The 21,866-nt window shown below is 61.7% G+C and overlaps 2 protein-coding genes across 2 annotated transcripts; one reads left to right on the forward strand and one right to left on the reverse strand.

Moving 5' to 3' along the window:
* Positions 1-3,593: 3,593 nt before the first annotated feature.
* LOC142024694 (uncharacterized) lies at positions 3,594-5,903 on the forward strand. The gene is made up of 2 exons (XM_075016844.1): positions 3,594-3,855; positions 5,262-5,903. The coding sequence occupies exons 1-2, from the start codon at positions 3,667-3,669 to the stop codon at positions 5,901-5,903; spliced, it is 831 nt and encodes a 276-aa protein (XP_074872945.1). The 5' UTR covers positions 3,594-3,666.
* A 9,573-nt stretch (positions 5,904-15,476) lies between these two features.
* LOC142025163 (16 kDa beta-galactoside-binding lectin-like) lies at positions 15,477-17,242 on the reverse strand. Its single transcript, XM_075017717.1, has 4 exons — positions 17,207-17,242; positions 16,828-16,907; positions 15,968-16,139; positions 15,477-15,678 (listed from the first exon to the last, which is right to left on the reverse strand). Exons 1-4 carry the CDS (start codon positions 17,213-17,215, stop codon positions 15,532-15,534), a joined length of 408 nt encoding a protein of 135 aa, XP_074873818.1. The 5' UTR covers positions 17,216-17,242; the 3' UTR covers positions 15,477-15,531.
* Between the last annotated feature and the right edge of the window lie 4,624 nt (positions 17,243-21,866).

Raw genomic sequence — 21,866 nt, forward strand, 5'->3', positions numbered from 1 at the left:
CCGGCTCGGGCAGAAGCAGCCGGCAGGGCCCAGCCTGTTGTGGGGAACCCGCCAGAAAACGCTTCGCGCAGGCTGCCCGGGTGCGGCTCAGAGCCTAAAAGTGGCCCCCGGCTGCACCGCAGGGCTGGGGGTGGCCCCAGCGCCGGGCTGGAAGTGACTCCACTGTTCTGAGTGGTGCTGAGCCATCCCGGCCTCACCCCTCTCGGGCTGCCTCGGCTCTGGCACATCTCAGGGGAGCCGGGCGGAGGTGGGGGGCTGGGATGCCCAGCAAAGGGGGGGGGGGTGGGAGTGATGGGGGGAGACACAGATGACCGGAGGGAGGGCCGGGACAGAGCGGGACCCAGCCGCCTCCCACCACACCCTCCACTGCAGGGGGAAAAAGGGCAAGTGAAACTAACAGAGAGTGTGTGTGTGTAATTAACAGAGACGGTGGGGTGGGTTCTTGGGGACATTTTCATTCGTGCTGGGACTGGGGAGTGAGGGGCACCGGCAGACGTCGGGGGCAGGGGCTGTGGAGCAGGAGTGAGGGGCACCAGAATGGCTGGGGGGCAGGAGTGAGGGGGCACCAGTAGGGCTGGGGGGTGTGATGGGGCTCGGGGTCCCCCAAGCTCAGCACCCCGTATTGCAGGCAGGCAGGAGTGACTCTCACTGGCAGGAGAACAGCGGGTTTATGAGCCGACAGGACACAGCGTCGTACAGAGGAGTCAGCGCAGCCGGCAGAGACAGCCAGTCCCATCCATGCTGGGGAGAGGAGGCCCCCAGGGGCCCCCAGAGCCGGGGCCTGGCCCCCTCCTTTGTCTCTCTCTCTCTCAGCCCAGACTCACTGCTCCCAACTCCCAGTTCCAATTCAAACCCCTCAGGCTCCACCTCCTCCTTTGTCTGCAGTACAAAGGTGTTACCTGGTCGTCAGGGTTACCCTCAGCAGGAGCCCCACACCCTGTGTGAGCCCCCCACACACACAGGTATCCCCCACTCCAGCACATCTCTCCCCCCTTCCAGACCGAACTGAGCGGGGTCACTCAGCCGGTGACCTGGGGAAGTTCGGGGCCCTCCCCTCGTGACAGGGCGTCGGCTGCACCCTCAGTGCTCCCCTCGATGTTACCACCTCCACGTCGTAATCCTGCCGGGGGAGGCTCCAAGTCAGGAGCTTGGTGTTGGCCCCTTTCATGTGATGCAGCCGGGCAAGTCCCTTTAGTTCCCTCGGGTTGGTCGGTCTCCCGGCTTTGGCCTCTGGTCCATCAGCCACGTTCTCAAGTCGGGCGGGCAGAGCCCATACAGATGCTGCAGCACCAGCAGGTCAAATAGTTCTTCTCTGGTCTGGGCCCTGCCCCGTCTGACCACCAGCCCATACGGCTGCTCCAGCCAATGTTTGGGATTCAGTTACAGTCCAGTAACGGAAGGTACAAATGCTTCCACCCTCGGCATTTAGCCAGACCACCACAATGGCCTCGGTTTCCCCTTCCGTGCCACACAATAGGTTTGGAATGTTCCTGCCCATGTGAGAGGTTGCAAGACGAGTTACAGGGAACAACGGTGACATTTCACAATTACAAACTCCTTTAACGTACAATTTATGCTTCTACGTCAATGTTATTATGTTACAGGGCTTGTTTTAAACAGTCAGTACGTGGTACAATTCTACAGCTTTGGGTAGCAGCACCCCTTGGTTACAGCAGTCAGCGTGAGTTACAGAACAAACCCATTGCAACTGCACATTCACGTTGCTCTTTGGTAGACCACAACCTTTGTGCACCATCCTTGAGAATCTGGTATTTTGGGGCTAAATGGCTGAGGCCTTTCTTAGCACCATCAAGTTTTAATCTCCTCCCTTGCCCCCTGGGGTGGAAATCTGATCTCTCTGGCTGTGCCCTCCCTTCTAACAAGAGCTGGGCCAGTGCTGATCTCAGGGAGACGCCCCCCCCCCCAGCCCAGCCAGCCTGGAAATCTGCAAACCAAACTGGTTTCTGGAAGTTGTTTTGTGACTCCCAGACGCAGAATCCACATGAAGGAATCCCTGTTTATCCCTTACTGGCCCACCAGGCCCAAAGCTCCTTTGTCCTTCCACCGCCAACTACTGCCTCCCCATGGAATCAGAAGTGGAGTCCAGTGTGAGCATATAAGTGTTTCCACCATCTGGAGATGGGGAATTGCTGGCTCTCTCCTGCATCCTACAGAGACTGACTGTGCAGCTGTTTCACTTGGTTCTCACAGGGCTGCTCACACTCCCTGACAGTTTTCACTTTACTTGGACCAACTTCCAATTCCTGAGAAACTTTTACACTGCCTGCTCTGGACCCTTGCAGAGCACAGCCAGTGGTTTCACACTCAGGCAGGTCCTGGCCATCAGGAGCTGAAACAAACTTCTCCCCAGGCAAAGGGCTGCTCTGGCTCTCACAGACAGGCACCTTTCCTGTTCACTCTCCTCCACCTCACTCTCATTTTCTGCCGTCCCCACAGGCTGCTCAGGAAAAGTTTCAGGGAAATTCTCTTCCTCAAGAGCTCCCCCAAACAACAACTCACCCCGTCTGCCTCCACAGGGGCACTGCTCCCTTGAGCCACAACCAGCTCCTGGGGTTCACCTACACCCAGGATCACTTCTGGCCCATCAGGCAGATTCCCACAGAACCCCCCTCCAGGCAGACAGCCAGTACCACTGAACAGAAGGTCAGGATCCCTTTTCTCCTTTCTGCTACCAGCTTCTTTATCTAACCACCAACCCCCAATGCCCTCCCAGTGCTGGGGAGAACCCAGGACTCCTGGCTCCCAGCCCCTGCTCTAACCACCAACCCCCAATGCCCTCCCAGTGCTGGGGAGAACCCAGGAGTCCTGGCTCCCAGGCCCTGCTCTAAGCTCCCACTGCCCACCCAGTGCCCGGAGAGAACCCAGCAGTCCTGGCTCCCAGCCCCTGCTCTAACCACCAGCCCCCACTGCCCTCCCAGCACCGGTGAGAACCCAGGAGTGCTGGGAATGAAGATCCGGGACAGAGTTGGACCTCAGAGCGCCCCCTGTACCCAGAAGCCCTGATTCATTTTCTCCGGGCTCCATCCCGCAGCGAGGCTGAGACCACCCCAAACTCATCTCACAAAGGGGGAGCTGGGAGCCCACCACCGATTTCCTGCCGCACCTGCTGGGCTCCACCAGCCCTGCCACATCGCCCAGCTCTGCCCCGGACTCCCCCGCCCCCCAGCCGTGCCCAGCCGGTGCCGGGGGCTCGGAACCAGCCAGCCAGCCGGACCCTGAGTCAGGGCCGGGCCTCCCCCTGCTCTGGGCAGAGCGTGCGTGAGCCCCCCGGCGCCCGGGGCCCCAGACACACGCGAGCCGCACACGCACTTCTGGGGGGTGGTAACTTTCGATTTCCCAGCCAGGGCGATGGGGACACCGGCGACTGGGTGGGGCCGGGTTCAAGGATGTCAAAACTGAAACTGGTTCTGCCACGGGGACGTGCCCAGATCACGGCAGCTCCAGGACACATCTGGCTTTCCTCCAGCCCAGCCTTCGTCACAGCCAAGTTCAGACAGGACCCAGGCGTCCTGGCTGCCGCCCCTCTGCTCTAACCACTAGCCCCCACTCCCTGGGGCAGGGCGTACCCCCCCCCGCACGGATGACACAGCTGCTCTGGGGCCAAGCGGCCACGTCCCCTCCCACGCGCTGGGCGGCCCCAGGAGGATGGGGCATATAAAGGGAACCGCTCGGCCGAGAGGGAGCCGTGGAGCTGGCGCGTGCCGGGGACCTGCGGAGAAGCCACCGGTACAGCGGAGGCCGAACCCCCAGACTGCAGCGCAGGAGGCCAGTGAGGGGCTCCCAAGGGGACGTGCAGCCGCTGCCGGCGGGAGAGACGCCCCAGACAGGCCACAGGTAGGACACGACCAGGGGACGGGTTTGGGGCTGTGCCGGGGAAGGGGTTTCTGAGGGCCCCGGCTGGGAACAGGGTGAGCCCTGGTCCCCCCAGCGCAACTCCTGGGAATAGGCTCAGCTGGGGCAGGAGAAAGGGCTGCAGAGGCGAGTCAGCTCCTTCGACCCCCACTGACCCTAGGACCCCTCCCCAGCGCTAGGGAGAGAACCCAGGAGTCCTGGCTCCCAGCCCCTGCTCTAACCACCAGCCCCCACTGCCCTCCCAGTGCCAGGAGAGAACCCAGGAGTCCTGGCTCCCAGCCCCTGCTCTAACCACCAGCCCCCACTGCCCTCCCAGTGCCAGGGAGAACCCAGGAGTCCTGGCTCCCAGCCCCTGCTCTAACCACTAGCCCCACTGTCCCCCCAGCGCCAGGGAGAACCCAGGAGTCCTGGCTCCCAGCCCCTGCTCTAACCACTAGCCCCACTGTCCCCCCAGCACCAGGGAGAACCCAGGAGTCCTGGCTTCCACCCCCTGCTCTAACCACCAGCCCCCAATGCCCTCCCAGTGCCAGGGAGAACCGAGGAGTCCTGGCTGCCATCCCTCTGCTCTAACCACCAGCCCCCACTACCCTCCCAGTGCCAGGCCAGGCCCCAGCAGGAGTCAGGCTGTAACGCCGCCCTCAGGGACCTGGTGTAACTCCTGAGGCCAGGTCCCTTCCTGCAGCGTGAGTGAGAGTAACCCCAGACCCAACCTGACCCCCCCGGCTGAGCGCTCCCCCAGCTGAGCTGTGCTGGGCCCCAGGGGAGAAATCTGGGGGCCTGCGGCCTCTCCCTGTCCCACTCCTGCTCTGCCAAACCCTGTTCCCGCCCCCCAGGGCGCAGCCCAGCAGTATCGGGACAAAGCAACGTGCAGACAGCCAGCCAGAGGGATGGGAGCCCTTTGCCTTCCCGGGGCTCGGCCCAGGAGGCAGCTGTTTGTGAACCCCTCGGGGTGCAACCTGCCCCCAGCCCCCGCAGCCCCACCCGGTGCATCCAGCTTTCAATCCCCCCGAGGGGGTTCGATGCCCTGGGCTCGGTTTCCCCTGCACCAGGGCAGGAGACATGGGGAGCTCTGCCGCAGCGAGACCGCGTCTGGGCAGAGTCAGGCCCGAGTCCTGGCTGCTCCCCCGCCTCCACCCCGGGCCCCACTGCCCTCCCGGGGCCAAGGAGGGAACCCAGGTGTCCTCGGGTTGAAGTCAGGCCCAGATCCGCAGCGCGGTGGCCCTGGTGCAAAGCCGGGCGCCAGGGAACTCCCTGCCGCGTATCCCCGGGTGAAATGGGACCCAGTGGTTCATCTTCCCCCAGCACGGCTGAGCCCTGCCCACCCCCATCCCCACTGGGCCTCCAAGGGAGATCTCACCCCCACGGCCTGTGTCTGCTTCTGCCTGCAGGGCCAGCGAGTCGGTTCCAAGCCTCTGGCCACCCCCGGTGCACGTCGGCACCTGGGAGCGATGGATCTCGGAGCCTCCGTTTCCGCCCACCCCGAGGTGCTGAGCCTGGAGAACATGGCCAGGGTGCGGAACCGGCTGGTGTCCCTGGGAGCCCTCTCTCGCCCCATGGAGGAGTGCCTGGACCACGCCATCCTGCAGGTCAGCCGGGAGGCCGACTACCTGCAGGAGAACGCCCGGCTGGTGGTCCGCTGCGATTCGCAGCAGCTGGAGTTTGTCGCGGGCCAGGGGGAGAGCTCCATAGAGGTCTTCTACTTCCAGGGGGTGCCCCAGTATCAGGTGGTGCTCCCCGCCTTCGACAGCTCAGTGGAAAAGTTACCCGGCGGGAAGCTGGTGCTGAGCCTGGACAACCTGGACAACCTGGTGGTCCAGAAGGGGCTGACCAGAGGGCTGAGGTTTTGCCTGATTCAGGCCAAGCGGCGCCTCGCCCGGGAGCCCGAGAGCATCCAGGAGAACGCCAGGATGGTGGTGAAGAGCGACGGGCAGGTGCTGAATTTTCTCTCTGGGGACGGGGTGAACAGCATCACCGTCTACCTGATCCCCGACGGGAACCTCAGCTACTCTGTCGTCGGGCCGGGAAGCTAGGGACTGGGGGGAGCTGGAGCACGGGGGGTGGGGGGGTTCGGTGAGCAACTGCCGGGTGGCCAAAGCCCGGCTGGGGCGGGGGGTGCTGGGCTGGGCTGGGCTGGGCTGGGCTGCACAAGGTGAAATTAAGGGGCCGTCCTGGCTGGTATCCCGGCCCGGCACCAACGCCGCCACGGGAGCGCTCTGCAAACCAGCCGTGTCCGCACCTGTGAGACTCGTTCGGCGTCTCCGCCGGCGCCTGCTGCCTGCGCCGGGTGGGACCAAGAAACGTCCCCTTGTGGGCTGCGAACGTGGCCCCGTGTGCGGGTTTTGTGCAGGGCCCTTATAACCCAGGCTTCCTGCCCCAGTGGGTACACAACGTTCGGTATCTGCCCCGGCCAGAGGGACAGGCTCTGCCCCGCGGCCGCAGGCAGGAGTGACGCTCACTCGGCCGGAGAAGGGGGTTTATTAGCCGGCAGGACGCAGCGTCGTACAGAGCGGTCAGTGCAGGTGGCAGAGACAGCCAGTCGCATCCACGTGGGAAGAGGAGCATCAGCTTTCGTAGACAGTCCCCCTTGCAGAATAGCCCTTGTCAGCTCTGGCCTCCCTCTTACTGGGCCCCCCTCTTCAACGCCCCCCACTTGTGCATCTGCCGCAGCCGCTCTTTGCCCGCGGAAGCTGATGCTCCAAAACATCTGTTAGTCTGTAAAGGTGCCCCAGGACTTCTTGCTCTCGGAGCTACAGACAAACACGGCCACCTCCCCGCTGCTGATCTCTCTGGCTGTGCCCTCCCTTGTAAGGAGAGCTGGGCCATCACTGATCTCAGGGAAACTGCCCCCTCCCAGCCAGTCTGGAAACCTGCAAACCAAACTGCTGCCCCGTTGGTTTCTGAAAGTTGCTTTGTGAGACCCAGACGCAGACCCCACCCTGGCTCTGGGCTGAAGAAGTGGGTCTGCCCCACCAAAGCTCACCTAATAAACTATTTGGCTAGTCTTTAAGGTGCTACTTGACTGCTCTTTGTTTTGATGGAGGAATCCCAGTTTCTCCCCGACCGGCCCACCAGGCCCCAGCGCCTCTGTCCTTCCGCCTCCGACTTCTGCCTCCCCCTGGACTCGGAAGTGGGTCCATCACAAGTGCTCCCAGCATCTGGAGACGGGAGGTCGCTGGCGCTCGCCTGCAAGTGCCCTGGCTCAGCATCACGCTCCCGGTGCGCTGGTCACACCCCTCGCTTGGTTCTCACAGGGCTGCTCACGTCCCTTACAGCTTTCACTCTACCCAGACCAACTTCCAATTCCAAAGCCTTTGCCCTGCCCGCTCTGCCCCCTTGCAGAGCACAGCCAGGGGCGTCGCACTCAGGCAGGTCCTGGCCATCAACAAACAAACTTCTCCACAGGCAAAGGGCTCTGGCGCTTCCAGAGAAGCACCTTTCCTGGTCACTCTCCTGCAGCTCACTCCCATTTTCTGGGGTCATGGAATCAGGGAACAACAGAGCTGGACGAGACCTCAAAAAGCCATTGAGTCCAGCCCCCTGCCCTAGGCAGGGCCAACCCCATCAGATCAGCCCTGCCAGGGCTTCCTCGAGGCGAGACTCAAACACCTGCAGGGATGGAGACTCCCCCACTGCCCTGGGTAGAACATTCCAACGCTTCACCACCCTCCTAGGGAAAAAGCTTTTCCTCGTGTTCAACCTGGACCTTCCCAACTGCAACTCGAGACCATTGTTCCGTGTTCTGCCATCCACGACCACTGTGAGCAGCCTCTCTCCAGCCCCTTTGCAGCCTCCCTTCACTAAGTTGAAGGCTTTTGTCAAGTCCCCCCTCAGTCTTCCCTTCTGCAGACTAAAAAGTCCCAATTCCCTCAACCTTTCTTCATAAGTCATATGCTCCAGCCCCCTAATTATTGTGGTCGCCCTTTGCTGGCCCCTCTCCAGTGTCTCCACATCCTTCCTGTAATTGGGGTCCCAGAACTGGACACAGTACTCCAGATGCGGCCTCACCAAAGCTGCATAAAGAGGAACAATCACTTCTCTGGATCTACTGGCAACGCTCCTCTTAGTGCAACCTAATATGCCACTAGCCTGCCAGACGGCTCAGGAAAAGTTTCAGGGAAATTCTCTTCCTCCAGAGCTCCCCCAAGCAACAACTCACCCCTGTCTGGCTCCACAGGGGCACTGCTCCCTTGAGCCGCAACCAGCTCCTGGGGTTCACCTACACCCAGGATAACTTCTGGCCCATCAGGCGGATTCCCACATAACCCCCCTCCAGGCAGACAGCCAGTACCACCGGACAGAAGGTCAGGGTCCCTTTCCTCCCTTCTGCTACCAGCTCCTTTATCTTCATCAGGCAGCATAACTCCATTGCCCGTCTGCTCTTCCTGTGTCCTGGCTGGAGGATGACTCTGGTAGGACAGAGTCCTCTCACCCCCTCCCAGGAACACCTCAGCATCAGGCAAAGAACAAGGACCAGAATCATCTGCTCTCTGGGATTCCCTGATGATACTAACTGGATCAGACCGAGTTAAAGCATCATCCCCCCTGAGAGACACAGAGGTAGGCCCACTTCCCATCTGGGCTTCAGCTGCCCTCAGCTCCAGCTCTGGGATCTTGGCCCATCTTGAGCCCCCACAGGCTCAGGCAAAGGATTCACTTCCCCAGAAGCAGAAGCACTTTTCTTGCACCAAGGACCAGCGTCCTTAGCAGGGACACCACTGCCCATCCCAGAGCCATTTCCTCTGCTCCAGCCCCCTGTGATGGGGTTCGGGGTCCCCCTGCACTGCACCCGTCCGCTGGCAGGAGAGACTCTCACTCAGCAGGTACAACAGGAGGTTCATGAGGCAACAGATGCCCAGTTTCTCACAGAAGCGACACCGCAGCAGCCAGAGACAGTCCTTCCAACCCGTCCTGGGGAGAGGAGCCCGAGGGGGGCCCCTCTGGGGTGTAGCTTCCCCCTCCTCCGGCTGGCGCCTTCCAGCTCCCTCTCCCCCAGCCTCTAACTGCCGCCCCCGATTCAAACCCAGCTCGGCTCCTCCCTCCTCTTTGCTCAGGGCAGAGGTGTTACCTGCCAGGTGTAGCCCCAGGGTCATCCTTAGCCACTGGGAGCTGCTCTGCTTGTTTCTCATATCTAGCCTGAGTCTCGCATTTGCACCGCCCCCCCTCCATCACACCCCCATGGCTGGATTCAGAGTCACACCTGGAATGCTCTTTCCTGGTGGTTCCCTCTCCAGCCACCATCCTCCTCAGACAATGGGCTAGTTTCCTCATTGGCACCTTTTCCAAACGCAGGCTCTGCTCTCTCCCCAGGCCGCTGCTGCTGTTCAACACAGACAGACAATGGGGGACACTCTCTCCTTTGTCCCAGCCCCCCGGCTGGTCTCACACACACACAGAAGGTGGAGCAGCTTCTCTCACAGACAACTTGCCATTCCCAGTGGATCAGCTGCTTTCCTGCACAGACACACAGGCACCTTCCTCGGCCCAGGCCTGGAAAACTCTTCACGGGTCTGTCTTGGCCACTAGTAGACGATGGGCTGGAATCGCCCCTTCCCTCCTTGAGCTGCGGCAGGCCCCTCGGTTCAGAGCTCCAGGCAGTCCAGGGTTCCCTGCCCCGATCCGGGCTCACCTCTGCAGGAGTTTCCTTAACCCTCAGCTCTGCCACTGCACATCCACGCTGCCTTGTCCAGCTTCTTTAATCTCCATTCAGTTTCCAGGTGCTGCTGCTTCACAGGGGAGTTGCTGAGCGTGGCTGCAGGCTCACAGGCCAATGCCCTCTGCACCCCACGATTCCTTCAGTGTGCCAGACTCCTTGAGGGTCACAAGCCCCCCAGGGTTAGGCCATAGGCCCCTCCGCTCTCTGAGACCAACTCCAACAGACTCCCAGAGGAACCCCTTCTTCGCTGTGACACCCGCTCTCAAGGACCACAACCACACTGCCTTGGGATGAACTCATTCAGCGTCAGCCTCCTCGCGGGTCACTTGTCCCTGGGGTTGGGCCCTCGGCCCCTCTGCCCTCTGGGACCGACTCCAACTGACTCCCAGGAGTAACCCCCCTCCTCGGGTGGGACACCCCCTCTCAAGGACCACGATCCCAGGTGCTTTGGTTCGGCCACAGGCCCCTCCGGCTTGGGGAGCTGCACCTCACTGCCCATTGGCACACCTGGGTCTCACTGGCCCCCCTTCTTCCTCCTGCACCCCGGTCACTTACAGCTGGATGCTCCATCCTTGTGGTTCAGAACATCCCACCTCTGCCACCAGTGTGATGGGGCTCAGGGTCCCCAGGCTCTGCCCCTGTCCCCAGGCAGGAGAGACTCTCACTGGCAGGAGAACAGCGGGTTTATGAGCCGACAGGACACAGCGTCGTACAGAGGGATCAGTACAGCAGGCAGAGACAGCCAGTCCCATCCATGCTGGGGAAAGGAGGCCCCGAGGGGCCCCCGGAACTGGGGCCTGGCCCCCTCCTTTGTCTCTCTCTCCCTCAGCCCAGACTCACTGCTTCCAACTCCCAGTTCCAATTCAAACTCCTCAGGCTCCACCTCCCCCTTTGTCTGCAGCCCAGAGGTGTCACCTGGGCCCCAGGTTACCCCAGCAGGAGCCCCCCTCCTTCTGTGAGCCCCCCTGCCACACACCACCCCACTAAGACCCTCAGGCCAGTTGTGCTTTGCGGGGAAAGGGTGGTTGGTTTGGTCTGTTTTTAATTTTACAGCCTCACAGGTTCATTAAAGGAGACGCTGTCTTCCCCACTTGCAAAATAAGCTCTTTGTGCAGAAATATTTTTGCTGCTACTTGACTTTTATTCTTCTTGTTGGAAGCAGAAGAGCTGGTAATGGGTTTTGGAGAAGAGAGTTAAACGGTGGCACAGCTGGTATTTATACACAAAGATTCTCTGAATTAAAACAACCGATTTATGAAAAAAAAAACATTTATTTCTGGTAAAATTCTAGGGGAGAGGTTGTGCTCCCATTTGTCCTTTAAACACGACAACTTTTCTATTTTAAAAGGTCACTAGAGAAGCCCCCGTAGGCATTTCTTTAAATAGATGTCAAACATTTATTTCTAGATTTTTATAAATGGAAAATGACAATTTTTGCATTGATAGAGAGACTGCTCTTCGGAAAATTTCAGTCACGCTGTAGCCAGAAACCATCCAAAAAAAGACAATGATCATATTTTTAAGGTGGCTGAAGAATACATCAATTTGTGGGAGGGGGGGGGGGGAAAAAAAAAAATCTAGAATTAGTAAAATTTATCCATTAGTTAAAAGCCTCCAGCAAGACAATTTTTCATTTAAAAGTCTCCAGGCAAGGGAAGCTCCCTCTCTCCGTCTACAGCCACACCGCTAGAAATCGACTCTCTTTGCTGTCATTAATAGGGATGAGAAAATCCTGCGGGAAAATGAAAAGGCGGCAAAACATGTGGGTTTATCAGGCCGGTTTCGTTGTGGTTAACAGAGGCACTTTACAGCTCCCAGGGACGGTTTCTCACTAACTTTAGTTCTCCCAATTCTGAACTTCTGGCCCCAGGATGTCACGTTTCTCCGTTCCCAGACCGAAGACGTTCTCCTCGTCAGTTGTGTGAATTCCCCACAAGACAGGAGGCACCAGGTGCCCTGGGTGTCCTCTGTCCCTGGGGGCCAGTCCCTGTGCAGGGAGCCCTGGGGGGCAGCGGGCCAGGAGTGAGGGGTGCCGGGGGCCATTTCCCAGCCCAGCCAGGAGCCCCACTGCGGGCAGGAAATACCAGGGTGCGGGGCCTCAAGACAGTCGCCATCTCAGAGGGGCCACACTGAAATGGGGGAGTGGTGTGTAAGTGAAGGGGGCTGCCTGCGGGCTAGGAGGGGGACTGGCCCCATAGCAGCAGCAGGAGCCAGGGATCTCAGGGTAGGCAGTGGAGGGGGGGGGGGGGGGGAGATGAGGGGCTGGCTATGCCATATGGGGTCCCTCAGCCATGGGGGGGGGCCACGGGTTTGAATATGGTGCTGGGGCCACTCAGAACAGACCCCCCGGCTGCCCCACAAGCCTGCCCCCTTGCTCTGGGCTCCAAACACAGAGCCCCCGCTCCTTACTCATGCCCCAGTCACTGCCCCTGAGAACGTGGGGATTTGCTCACGACGTTGCACAAGTTCCAGCTGTGCCTCAGGTTCCCTACGTACAGATCTAATGGGGTGGGAGCATTTAGCTACTCAGCCACTGGGGGGGTGGTCCCCCTCTGAGAGCCAGCCGGCTGCCGCGCAGGGGGGGCAGGTGACCTGGGAAGGGGACAAACGGGAGGGTGTGGGGGCTAGAGTGGGCATCCTTCAGTCTGCCCAGACGATGGATTGCGCCCTTTAAAGTTTCAACTGAGGACTTCATTTACAGCGTCTATTGTGACTATAAAGGCCCACAAGAGAGTGACGGTCCTTGCTGCATCTCTTGCAGATGTGGTGGGTGTCTGGCAAGTCCTTAGTGTGCTTTCTGTGCGCTCGCTTCTCCTCTGCTAGCTGTCTGATCTTCAACTCGCCCTTCTGAAGGCCCTTGTGTAACCCCTGCCTCCATCTGCTAGTTCCTCAACTGTCCAGCTCGATGTCTACCTCTGAGGTCTCTCTTGCAGACATCTTTGTAACGCAACTGGGGGCGTCCGGGGGGGTCTTTTGCCAGGGGCTAGCTCACCATACAGGATGTCTTTTGGAATCCTTCCATCGTTCATCCTGTGGACGTGGCCAAGCCAGCGGAGCTGACGCTGCCTGAGGAGGGTGTGCATGGTTGGGATTCCAGCTTGCTCGAGGACGGCGGTGTTGGTCACTCTGTCCTTCCATGATATTCCAAGGATGCGCCTGAGGCAGCACAAGTGGAAGACGTTCAGCCTCTTTTCCTGGCGGGTGTACAGGGTCCAAGTCTCGCTGCCACAAAGGAGGGTGCTGAGGATGCAGGCTCTGTAGACTTGTATTGTGGTGTGAGTGTACAGCTTGTTGTTATTCCACACTCCTCTTGCTGAGTCTGGACAGAGTTGTGGCCGCTTTTCCGATCCTCCTGTTTAGCTCAGTGTCCAACGACAGGGTGTCAGTGATGGTGGACCCGAGGTAAACGAACTCGTGGACGACCTCTAACGTATAGTTGTCAGTGCTGATTGATGGGGATTCAGCAACATCCTGACCGAGTACGTTCGTCTTCTTTAGGCTGATGGTAACCCAGAGTCCTTGCACGCTTTGGAGAACTGATCCAGCACTTTTTGAAGCTGGTCTTCTGTGTGTGACACCACAGCAGCATCGTCCGCGAACAGCATCTCTCTGATGAGGACTTCCTGCACCTTAGACTTAGCTCTCAGCCTTGCAAGATTAAACAGTTTCCCCATCCGATCTTGTGTGCAGCAAGATGCCCTCTGTTGAAGATCCAAAGGCTTCAGGAGGAGTGCGAAGAAGATCCCGAACAACGTCGGAGCAAGCACGCATCCTTGTTTGCCGCCGCTCCTGATTCTGAAAGCATCCGATAATGCGCCGTCAGATTGGATGGTTCCTCTCATGTCTTCGTGGAACGACTGGATCATCGTGAGTAACCGTGGAGGACAGTCTATCTTGTGGAGCAGTTTGAACAAACCGTCCCTGCTGACCAAGTCAAAGGCCTTGGTCAGGTTGATGAAGGCCATGTAGAGTGGCTCTCTCTGCTCCCTGCACTTCTCCTGCAGCTGCCTCAGAGAGAAGACCATGTCAATGGTAGACCTCTCTGCGCGGAATCCGCACTGCGATTCGGGGTGCACCCGCTCAGCAACCTTCTGGAGTCTGCCAAGGATGACGCGAGCGAACAGTTTACCAGTGACGCTTAGGAGGGAGATTCCATGGTAGTGGGGGCTGGGACCCTGGAAACTGAGGAATGGGGGGAGGGGACCCAGCTGGTAGGCAGGTCTCCCCCCCCACCCCCCCGGTAGCATCCGCCCTTCCCTCCACTCTGGAGCATGGAGGGTGTGGTGCATTGAGAGACTCAGGCTGGATGTGAGAGACAAGCAGAGCAGCTCCCAGTGGCTAAGGATGACCCTGGGGCTACACCTGGCAGGTAACACCTCTGCCCTGAGCAAAGAGCAGGGAGGAGCCGAGCTGGTTTTTGATTCTGGGGCAGCAGTTAGAGGCTGGGGGAAGAGGGAGCTGGAAGGAGCCAGCCGGAGGAGGGGGGAAGCTACACCCCAGAGGGGCCCCCCTCGGGGTCCTCTCCCCAGGACGGGGTGGAAGGACTGTCTCTGGCTGCTGCACTGACGCTTCTGTGAGAAACTGGGCATCTGTTGCCTAATGAACCTCCTGTTGTACCTGCTGAGTGAGAGTCACTCCTGCCAGCGGACAGGGTGCAGAGCAGGGGGACCCTGAACCCCATCACAGAGGGGCACCCTCGGGGAAGACCGCAGCTCTCCCTTGGCAGCGGAGGGCAGGGCACCCTTGGGAGAAGACCACAGCCAGCATGACAGTAGCTGATGCCAGTAAGAGGCCTGGAGCTGGAGGAACTGGGAACAGCAGCAGACAAACAGGGACAGGCAGCAAGGGCGGGGGGGGGGGGGGGGTCCACCTGGGGCCCTGGACGGAGACCAGGAGAGGCAGACAGAGCCAGCGTCCCCTGAGCCTGGTCCCACCATCGCACGCAGCGGCCCCAGCCCCCTGCGCTCAGCCCCACGGCGGGGCACACGCACACCATGCGTCTCCTCCACGGCACTGATGCCGACGCTTTACTCAGCCACACCAGGACCAGGCGTACCCAGCGCCCCCTCAGGCTGTCCTGGCACAGAGCATGGGGTGCTAGTCTGGGGGCGCTGCCAGGAGCCCGGCAGGCCCTGTGCCGCCTCCTCCTGCGGGGGCAGAGCCCGGCTGACCCGAGAGGCTCCCTCGCACATGAGGGGGGACTGTCAGCCCCTGACCCAGCCTCCAAGGGAGGCCTGGAGGCAGCAGGCTCAGGGCTGGGACAGCTACACCCTTGGGCAGCCCCTTGCTTCTGGAAGCTCCATCCCAGCCCTTTCCTGGCAGGGCCCCCCCCTCCACTGTGTTTTACTCAGGCCTCTGGCCACAGAGGGGCAGCTGGCGGGTTCGACCTCCTAGGTCGCTGGTGGGGCTGTTTGGGCATTAAACTGGACTGAGGCCTAGGAGCCCACATTCCATAAGGCATCAGCCTATCCCACCCCCCAGGGGACCCAAGGCCTCCTGGATGCACTAGACCAGGTTGGGGGGGGGGGGGGAATTTGCCCTTACTCCTCCCCCCACTGCCAACTTACCACCCCCCCAGCTGCTTTGAGGGGACCCATAGCCCAGCACCGCAGCATCCCTGCTAAAGGCACCTCCCCACCACGGAGCAGGGGGTCTCCGCCGAGGGCAGCCGGCCAGACAGCCTGCGGGGAGATCAGCCCATGGGGGGAGCAGAGCCCAGCAACCCCCCCAGTGCAGCTGGGCAATGAAATTGTCTGTCTTCCCCTCTGCAGGGAGAGAACCCAGGCATCCTGCTCCCCAGCCCAGCAGCACCACCCCACTGTCACATCCTTAGACCCCTGGAGGCATCTACAGCCCCTGGAGAACCCCAGCCCAGAGTGGGGCAACACCCCAGCCCCCACAAGAGAGACCAGCCCGAGACAGCGCAGGTGATGAGCTGAGCAGAGTTTATTGGTAAGCTTCCAGCTCCCCAGGGAGGGGGCGTGGCCAGCGGGGAGGGGGCGGGGCTACTTGAACTTGATGGACTTGACCCTGAAGTCTCCCTCCACGGAGAAGAAGCCGATGGCCTCCAGCCCCAGCCGGTTGGGGAACAGGATCTGCTGCTCCCCCGGCAGCGTCACCATCAGCTCCTGGGCATCGAAGGAGACACACACCTGGGGGGAGAGGCGGAGTCTGAGACACCTGCCCCCAGGGCTCAAGTACCACCCCAGCCCCCGCCCAGAGATGGAGGTTGTGGTCTTCCCCAGACAGTGCCCTGAGCTGTTCCCCAGCAAAGAGCCGCAAGTTTCCTGCCCCAGAGAGGGGGAGGAGTCTGGCCCCTGAAACGTGGGACCCCCGCCCCCAGCAGAGCCCTGGGACCTTCCCCTCAGCAGGGCCCTGGCCCGAGAGGGGCTCAGGGCTGCGCTCTTCCCCCAGGACAGTGCCACACCCCTCCCTACTCACCTTGGCATCCTGCCCCGGCTGGAAGGGAAAGTGGGGCTCCCGCTGCTCCTGCCCCCACTCGCCGGCCGCCAGCGAGTTGCAGACGATGACGGCGGTGTCCCCGTGGCTCTCGAAGCGGGGGTTGAAGTGCAGGGCCAGCTCCGAGCTGGTCTTGCCCATGTTCAGGGCAAACCTAGGGCGGGGGGGGGGGGGGGGGGGAAGAAGAGGCTCAGACCCTGCCCCCCCCCCCCCCCCCCCAGACAGGGCAGCTGCCCAGGCCTGACCCTGGAAGATGCCTCCAGCCATGCAGAGCATGATGGGAAATTCCCCATCACCAGCAGAGTTTCCCAGAATGCCCTGTCCCGTGCATTGTGGGATACTTCCCAGCACCTCCCCTGTTACCCCCAGCCCAGGCTCCCAGAACCCCCAGGGCAAAGCCACAGCTCTGGGGCCTTGGGGGGAAATCTCCCAGCATCCTCTGCAGCAGGGTCACCTGTGGGCATCCTCTAGAAGCTTCCCACAATGCACCAGGCAGTGCCTGGCTTTCCCAGCATCCTTTGGGCTGGGTTGCAGGAGAGGGGCAAAGGTTCCCTGCAGCCCAGCTCCCCCTCCCTCTGTGGGGCTCACCCCATACAGGGGAGAACCAGCTGCAGGGAATGGGAGCTGGTCTCCCCATTCCAATGGCTCCCACTGCAGGGTCAGACCCAAGTCCTGGGGGTCCCTAGAGAACTTAGGGGGTGACCCAGCCAGGAGATGCTCCCCCCTTGTGGGGCAGAGCCCCGGGCTATGGTGCCCTGCCCCCACACTGCTAGGAGGAGCAGAGAGACCCCCAGACTGCAACCTAAGAGGGGGATCCCCTTCCCCCCTGCAGCTAGGCTCACCTCTTAGCATCTGGCAGCACCGTCCCCTTCACCACAATGCACTCACCAGGCTGGACGTTCAGGTGGGTCAGGACCATCCCCTGGGGCGGGGAGGGGAGAGAAGAGGTGAGCCCTGCAGTACTGCCCCCACCCCCAGAGCAGGAAGGGGATCTCCAGACCAGGGACTTCGTAGGACTTGCATAAGGGGGTGTAGATTACATCTGTGACTCCCCCATATCTGCCCCCAACACCCCCCCATGGGGCTCACAGCCTCCCAAACAGGGCTCAGACAGCAGGCCACACACAGGGCAGAGCAAGCAGCTACCAGCAGAATTACAGACACCCCAAAGACCTTCCTACCCCCACCCCACCCCCAGACCCTAGCTGCCCCCCAACTCACACACTCCATGACAGCACCTCCAGAGACCCCCAAGGACCCAACCAGCTGGAAACAGTGAGGGACTCAGCCCAGCCCTGAGCTTTAAATAGCTGGGACAACCCCACCGCCCCTAAGAACTGACCAATCAGAGAGCAGAGGGGCATGGCCAGGGCAATTTGAGCCCAGCTGGGTTGGAGGGCTCAGCCAATCACAGCAGTGCCCCGGGGGCGCGGGTGGGGGGGCCCGGAATGATGAATCCAGGCCCCACCCCCTTTCCCCCCTGGCCAATCAGAAAGGGACCTTTCTTTGCAAAGGGGCTAAGAAACTTCAACTCCCAGCGTCCCTAGCGGCCAGCTCCCAGCCTGCCTTGGGAGCCACTTGCCTATAAAAGGAGACCAGGGAGCTACTCCCCCTACTAGGGCTAGGTGGGCAGAGGTCACTGGGGCCGCTGTAGGTTTTGGTAAGGGGTTAAATGCAGAGTGGTGTTATGGGGTCTGTCTAGCTGTGACCCTGGGAACTTGCAGTGCTGCTGCTCCCCTCTTGGGGGGCGGGGGGGGTATTTGCTCTCAGAAGTGCTGGGGGGGGGGGTGGTCCCTGGTAACCAAGGGCACCTCTTGCTGTGGGATGGGGCTGTGGCACCTGAACTGCTGAGGGGTGGAGTGCTGTAGGGTGCAGGGCTCAGCTCCCTGCTGCTAGAAGGGTAGTGGGGTCTAGGGGTTAGAGCTGGGGGCTGGGGCTCTCCTGGCTCTGGGAGGACAAGGGGGGTGGGTGGCTAGGGCTGGGAGCCAGGACTCCTGGGTTCTCCCTGGTGCTGGGGGGCAGTGGGGGCTGGTGGTTAGAGCAGGGGGCTGGGAGCCAGGACTCCTGGGTTCTCCCTGGCGCTGGGGGGGCAGTGGGGGCTGGTGGTTAGAGGGTGCATCACAAGGTAGCCAGGACGTCCAGGTTCTCCAGTCCCACCCTTGCAGGACCTGTGGCACACGACCCCTCTGTGCTGTGAGCAGCTGAGAGTGGACGTGGCCCCACGTAGGGGTCGATCTCTGGGGCAGGGGGAGGCTCTGGCCCCAGGGCTGGGTCAGTGCAGCAGGTCGGGTGGTGCAGATGTGACCCTGCAAGGGGAGACCCCAGGCAGCTCTCCTGTGTAGCTGGACCTCTCGGGCTCTTCTCTGACCACTGGAGGGTCCCACAGAGCAGGTGGGGGTTTGGGGCCAGACAAGGGAGCGGAGAAGATCCTGACCTGGAGAGGGGTCAGGCCCAAGGCTGCTGCGGAGGGGCAGCTCCCTGGGGCTGCTGGCATTACACCAGACATGTGCAGAGGGGATTTGGGGTGAAATCCCCACCTTTGGGGGCTGGGAAAACAGTCTCTGCTCTGGGCCCAGTGAGGGCCCCCAGTAGTGTGCCCCAATGGACTTTCCTGTGGGTCAGGGACCCCTGACCCCCTCAAAGTCCCCGTTAGTCAGAGGAAGGCCTGGGGGTGCAAACCAGGAGTCCTAACTCCCCACCCCTTTGCCCTAGTCCCCTAGATGTCCCTTCCCCTAGCAATAACAGAACCCAGGTGTCCTGGCTCCCCACACCCTGGCAATAACCCGCTGGCCTCCTCTAAATAGAGAGAGGGGATGAGGCTGGACTCTGCTGTAGCCTTGTCACAAGGGGTGGGGTCTACCCAGTGTCCAGTTTAGTTAGGTCTCAAAACCAACTAGGCTGAGACCCAAGGAGAACTCATTGCACTTGTGAGCGGGGGATGGGGGTCAGCCCAGGTCTGGAGGAACTAACCCTGATTTCTTTCCTTCGCAGGCTGAATTATCCCCAGCGAAGGCCGGGGACGACCCATGGGCGGCTGTGTGGTTAAATCTCCCCCACTCCCCGAGCCCCTCAGCATCGAGTGGCTGCTCCGGGCTCGGACGCGCCTGGAGTCCCGCAGGCGGCTGACCCCGGAGCTCAGGGCCTGTTTCCACCTGGCGCTGAGCGAGTTCTCCCGGGAGCCCGCCTGCATCCAGGAGAACGCCCGGCTGACCCTGCAAAGCGGGCCCACGCTGCTGGTCTTCGCCTCCGGCACGCAGGAGAACGAGATCTCCGTCTTCCAGCTGCAGGGGCACGTCCAGTACGAGATCCGAGTGCCCCGGTGGGACGCGCGCGTGGCCAGGGCCTGCAGCCGGCACGTGGCGAGGACCGTGGCGGAGCTGATCCACCTCCTCCCAGCCGGCCCGCTCTCGGAGAAGCTGCTGCGTTAGCTGCCGGCCGCGGACAGACGCTCGTGCGTAGCACAGGCCGAAGCGACAGCTGCCGCCGCGTGGAAGAGCTCCAGGCGCGGCGGTGACCTGGGCTCTCTGAGCTTTGCCGGGGCTGGGGGAGTTGGCGCCAGTGAAGGACCGAGCGGGCCCATGGCTGTTCCAGGTCGGGTGCTCGGGCTGACTCCCCGGCGTCTCTCCGCTTGGGCATCGGGCTCGGCTTTACTGCAGAAACCTCGACGAGGCCCGCGGGCATCTGGGGGCGCAGCGAGCGCGGGCCGGGGTGGCTGCAGCGTCGCAGATGTGGTTCGATGGCCGGGAGACGCCGAACCGGAGCGGGACTGTGACCAGAACCAGAGCGAAGGCAGGGGCTCCAGCTGGTCGGCTGCCGGCCAGACTCCATGGAAGTCCCGTAGGGTAAACTGAGTCACGCCAGCAGCAGCGCCCTCGCTCTGGAGCGATCCGACTAGTGGGCCGAAGCCGGCTCCACTCCCCAGCTGGAAATGATCTTCCCACCCAAAGTCCGGCTGAGGCTGGCGCCTGGGGCCCCGCACGAAGTAGCAGGGGCTTGCGCTGGAGCTGGCTGGCTGCTCGGTGGCCTCCCCTGCCTCGGCCAGGGAGCAGAGTCCCTTAGCTGTAATCGCCCCCACACGTGTCTCTGCCTGGGCCCCGGCAGGTCCTGGCTGCCTGCAAACGGCCCCTGGGCTTTGAGTGCCTGGACCCCCGGCCTGGCACCCTCTTAATAAAGTGCGATTAACTTTTAACCTGGGGGAATCTGGTTCTCTTTCTGGGGGGGCTTAGCCCGGTGCCCCAGCCTGCTTCCCAGTGGTGCTGCGCCGGGAGATCCCCAACCTCCGAGGGGGCGAGGAGCTCCCCGGCCGGCCCTTGTCCCACTGCCCCCAAGGCTGGAGGTTCCAGGCTGATGGGACGCAGGGAGGTCCCGCACTCGGGGGCGGGGGCACACAGGGGATTCTCCCCAGCCAACTGGGGATCCTGACTGGCTCCAGCTGCTGCCTGGTCACAAATGGCCCCAGTGCCCGCTGCTGCGGAGCTGGCTAGAGCGGGGGGGAGGGGGCTGGGAGCCAGGACTCCTGGGCTCTCCCTGGCGCTGGGAGGGCAGTGGGGGCTGGTGCTTAGAGCAGGGACTGGGAGCCAGGACTCCTGGGTTCTCTCCCGGGTGCTGGGAGGGCAGTGGGGGCTGGTGCTTAGAGCAGGGGCTGGGAGCCAGGACTCCTGGGTTCTCTCTGTTGCTGGGAGGGCAGTGGGGCCTGGTGGTTAGAGCAGGGGCTGGGAGCCAGGACTGCTGGGTTCTCTCCCGGGTGCTGGGGGGTAGAGCAGGGGCTGGGAGCCAGAACTCCTGGGTTCTCCCTGGCGCTGGGAGGGCAGTGGGGGCTGGTGGTTAGAGCAGGGGCTGCGAGCCAGGACTCCTGGGTTCTCTCCCGGGTGCTGGGGGGTAGAGCACGGGCTGCGAGCCAGGACTCCTGGGTTGTCTCCCGGGTGCTGGGGGGTAGAGCAGGGGCTGGGAGCCAGGACTCCTGGGTTGTCTCCTGGGTGCTGGAAGGGCAGTGGGGGCTGGTGGTTAGAGCAGGGGGGATGGGAGCCAGGACTCCTGGGTTCTCCCTGGTGCTGGGAGGGCAGTGGGGGCTGGTGGTTAGAGCGGGGGGGGGGGCAGGAGCCAGGACTCCTGGGTTCTCTCCCTGGTGCTGGGGGGTAGAGTGGGGGCTGGGAGCCAGGACTCCTGGGTTCTCTCCTGGCTCAGCAAGGGGGGGGGTGAGTGCAAGGGAGAGGCCCCCAACCCCTGAAGAACAGCCCGATGGGTTAAACCAGAGGTCTGTCCAGCCCAGCATCCTGTCAGCCCCCAGCAGCCAAGGCCAGGTACCCAGGCGGAGTTGCCCAACAGGCAACACTCCATCTCCTGCCAGCCAGCTCCAGGGGCCATTCGCCAGGTTTGAACCTGCTGCCACGAGCTTCACTTGGTGCCCGGTGGCCCTGGGATCAGGGGCCAAGTCCAACCCTTTGCCTGCTCGCTTCTCCTCCCCCCTCACAGCTGTACAGACCTCGCAGCTCCCCCTTCGGCCCCTTCTCTCAGCTGAGACCTGCCCCCCTCTAATCCCCCCAGCAGGGACCCCTCCCAGCCCCCCCCCGCTTCACGGGCCCTTTTCTGAGCCTTCCCTGACCCCCCAGTACCGTTGCAGGGGGTGCGCCCAGCCAGATGCAGTATCAAGCTGTGGCCGTACCAGAGTTTCAGGAAGGGGCAGTGAAATATTCTCCGATTTTCTGTCCCTTCTTTAATGGTTCCTGACCTCGTGTTTGCTTTTCACCACCCCTGCGCACTGCGGGGCTGTTTGCAGAGACCTGACCACGCTGACTCCGAGGTCTCTCTCCTGAGGCGTTGTAGGTAAATTAGCCCCCAGCGCCCTGCGGGTATAACTGAGGTTACTTCTTCCAATGTGCGT

The sequence above is a fragment of the Carettochelys insculpta genome, chromosome 22 (assembly GCF_033958435.1).
Source record: "Carettochelys insculpta isolate YL-2023 chromosome 22, ASM3395843v1, whole genome shotgun sequence".
Taxonomy (NCBI): domain Eukaryota; kingdom Metazoa; phylum Chordata; order Testudines; family Carettochelyidae; genus Carettochelys; species Carettochelys insculpta.

What these genes read in the sequence shown, in the direction of transcription:
- LOC142024694 (XM_075016844.1), top strand. Translation starts at nt 3,667, where the DNA reads ATGGGGCATATAAAGGGAACCGCTCGGCCGAGAGGGAGCCGTGGAGCT. An exon ending in ACGCCCCAGACAGGCCACAG is followed by an intron (nt 3,856 to 5,261) that starts GTAGGACACGAC and finishes TTCTGCCTGCAG; the next exon opens with GGCCAGCGAGTCGGTTCCAA.
- LOC142025163 (XM_075017717.1), bottom strand. An exon ending in GTGCTGCCAGATGCTAAGAG is followed by an intron (nt 16,140 to 16,827) that starts GTGAGCCTAGCT and finishes CCCCCGCCCTAG; the next exon opens with GTTTGCCCTGAACATGGGCA. An exon ending in AGCCGGGGCAGGATGCCAAG is followed by an intron (nt 15,679 to 15,967) that starts GTGAGTAGGGAG and finishes CTCTCCCCCCAG; the next exon opens with GTGTGTGTCTCCTTCGATGC.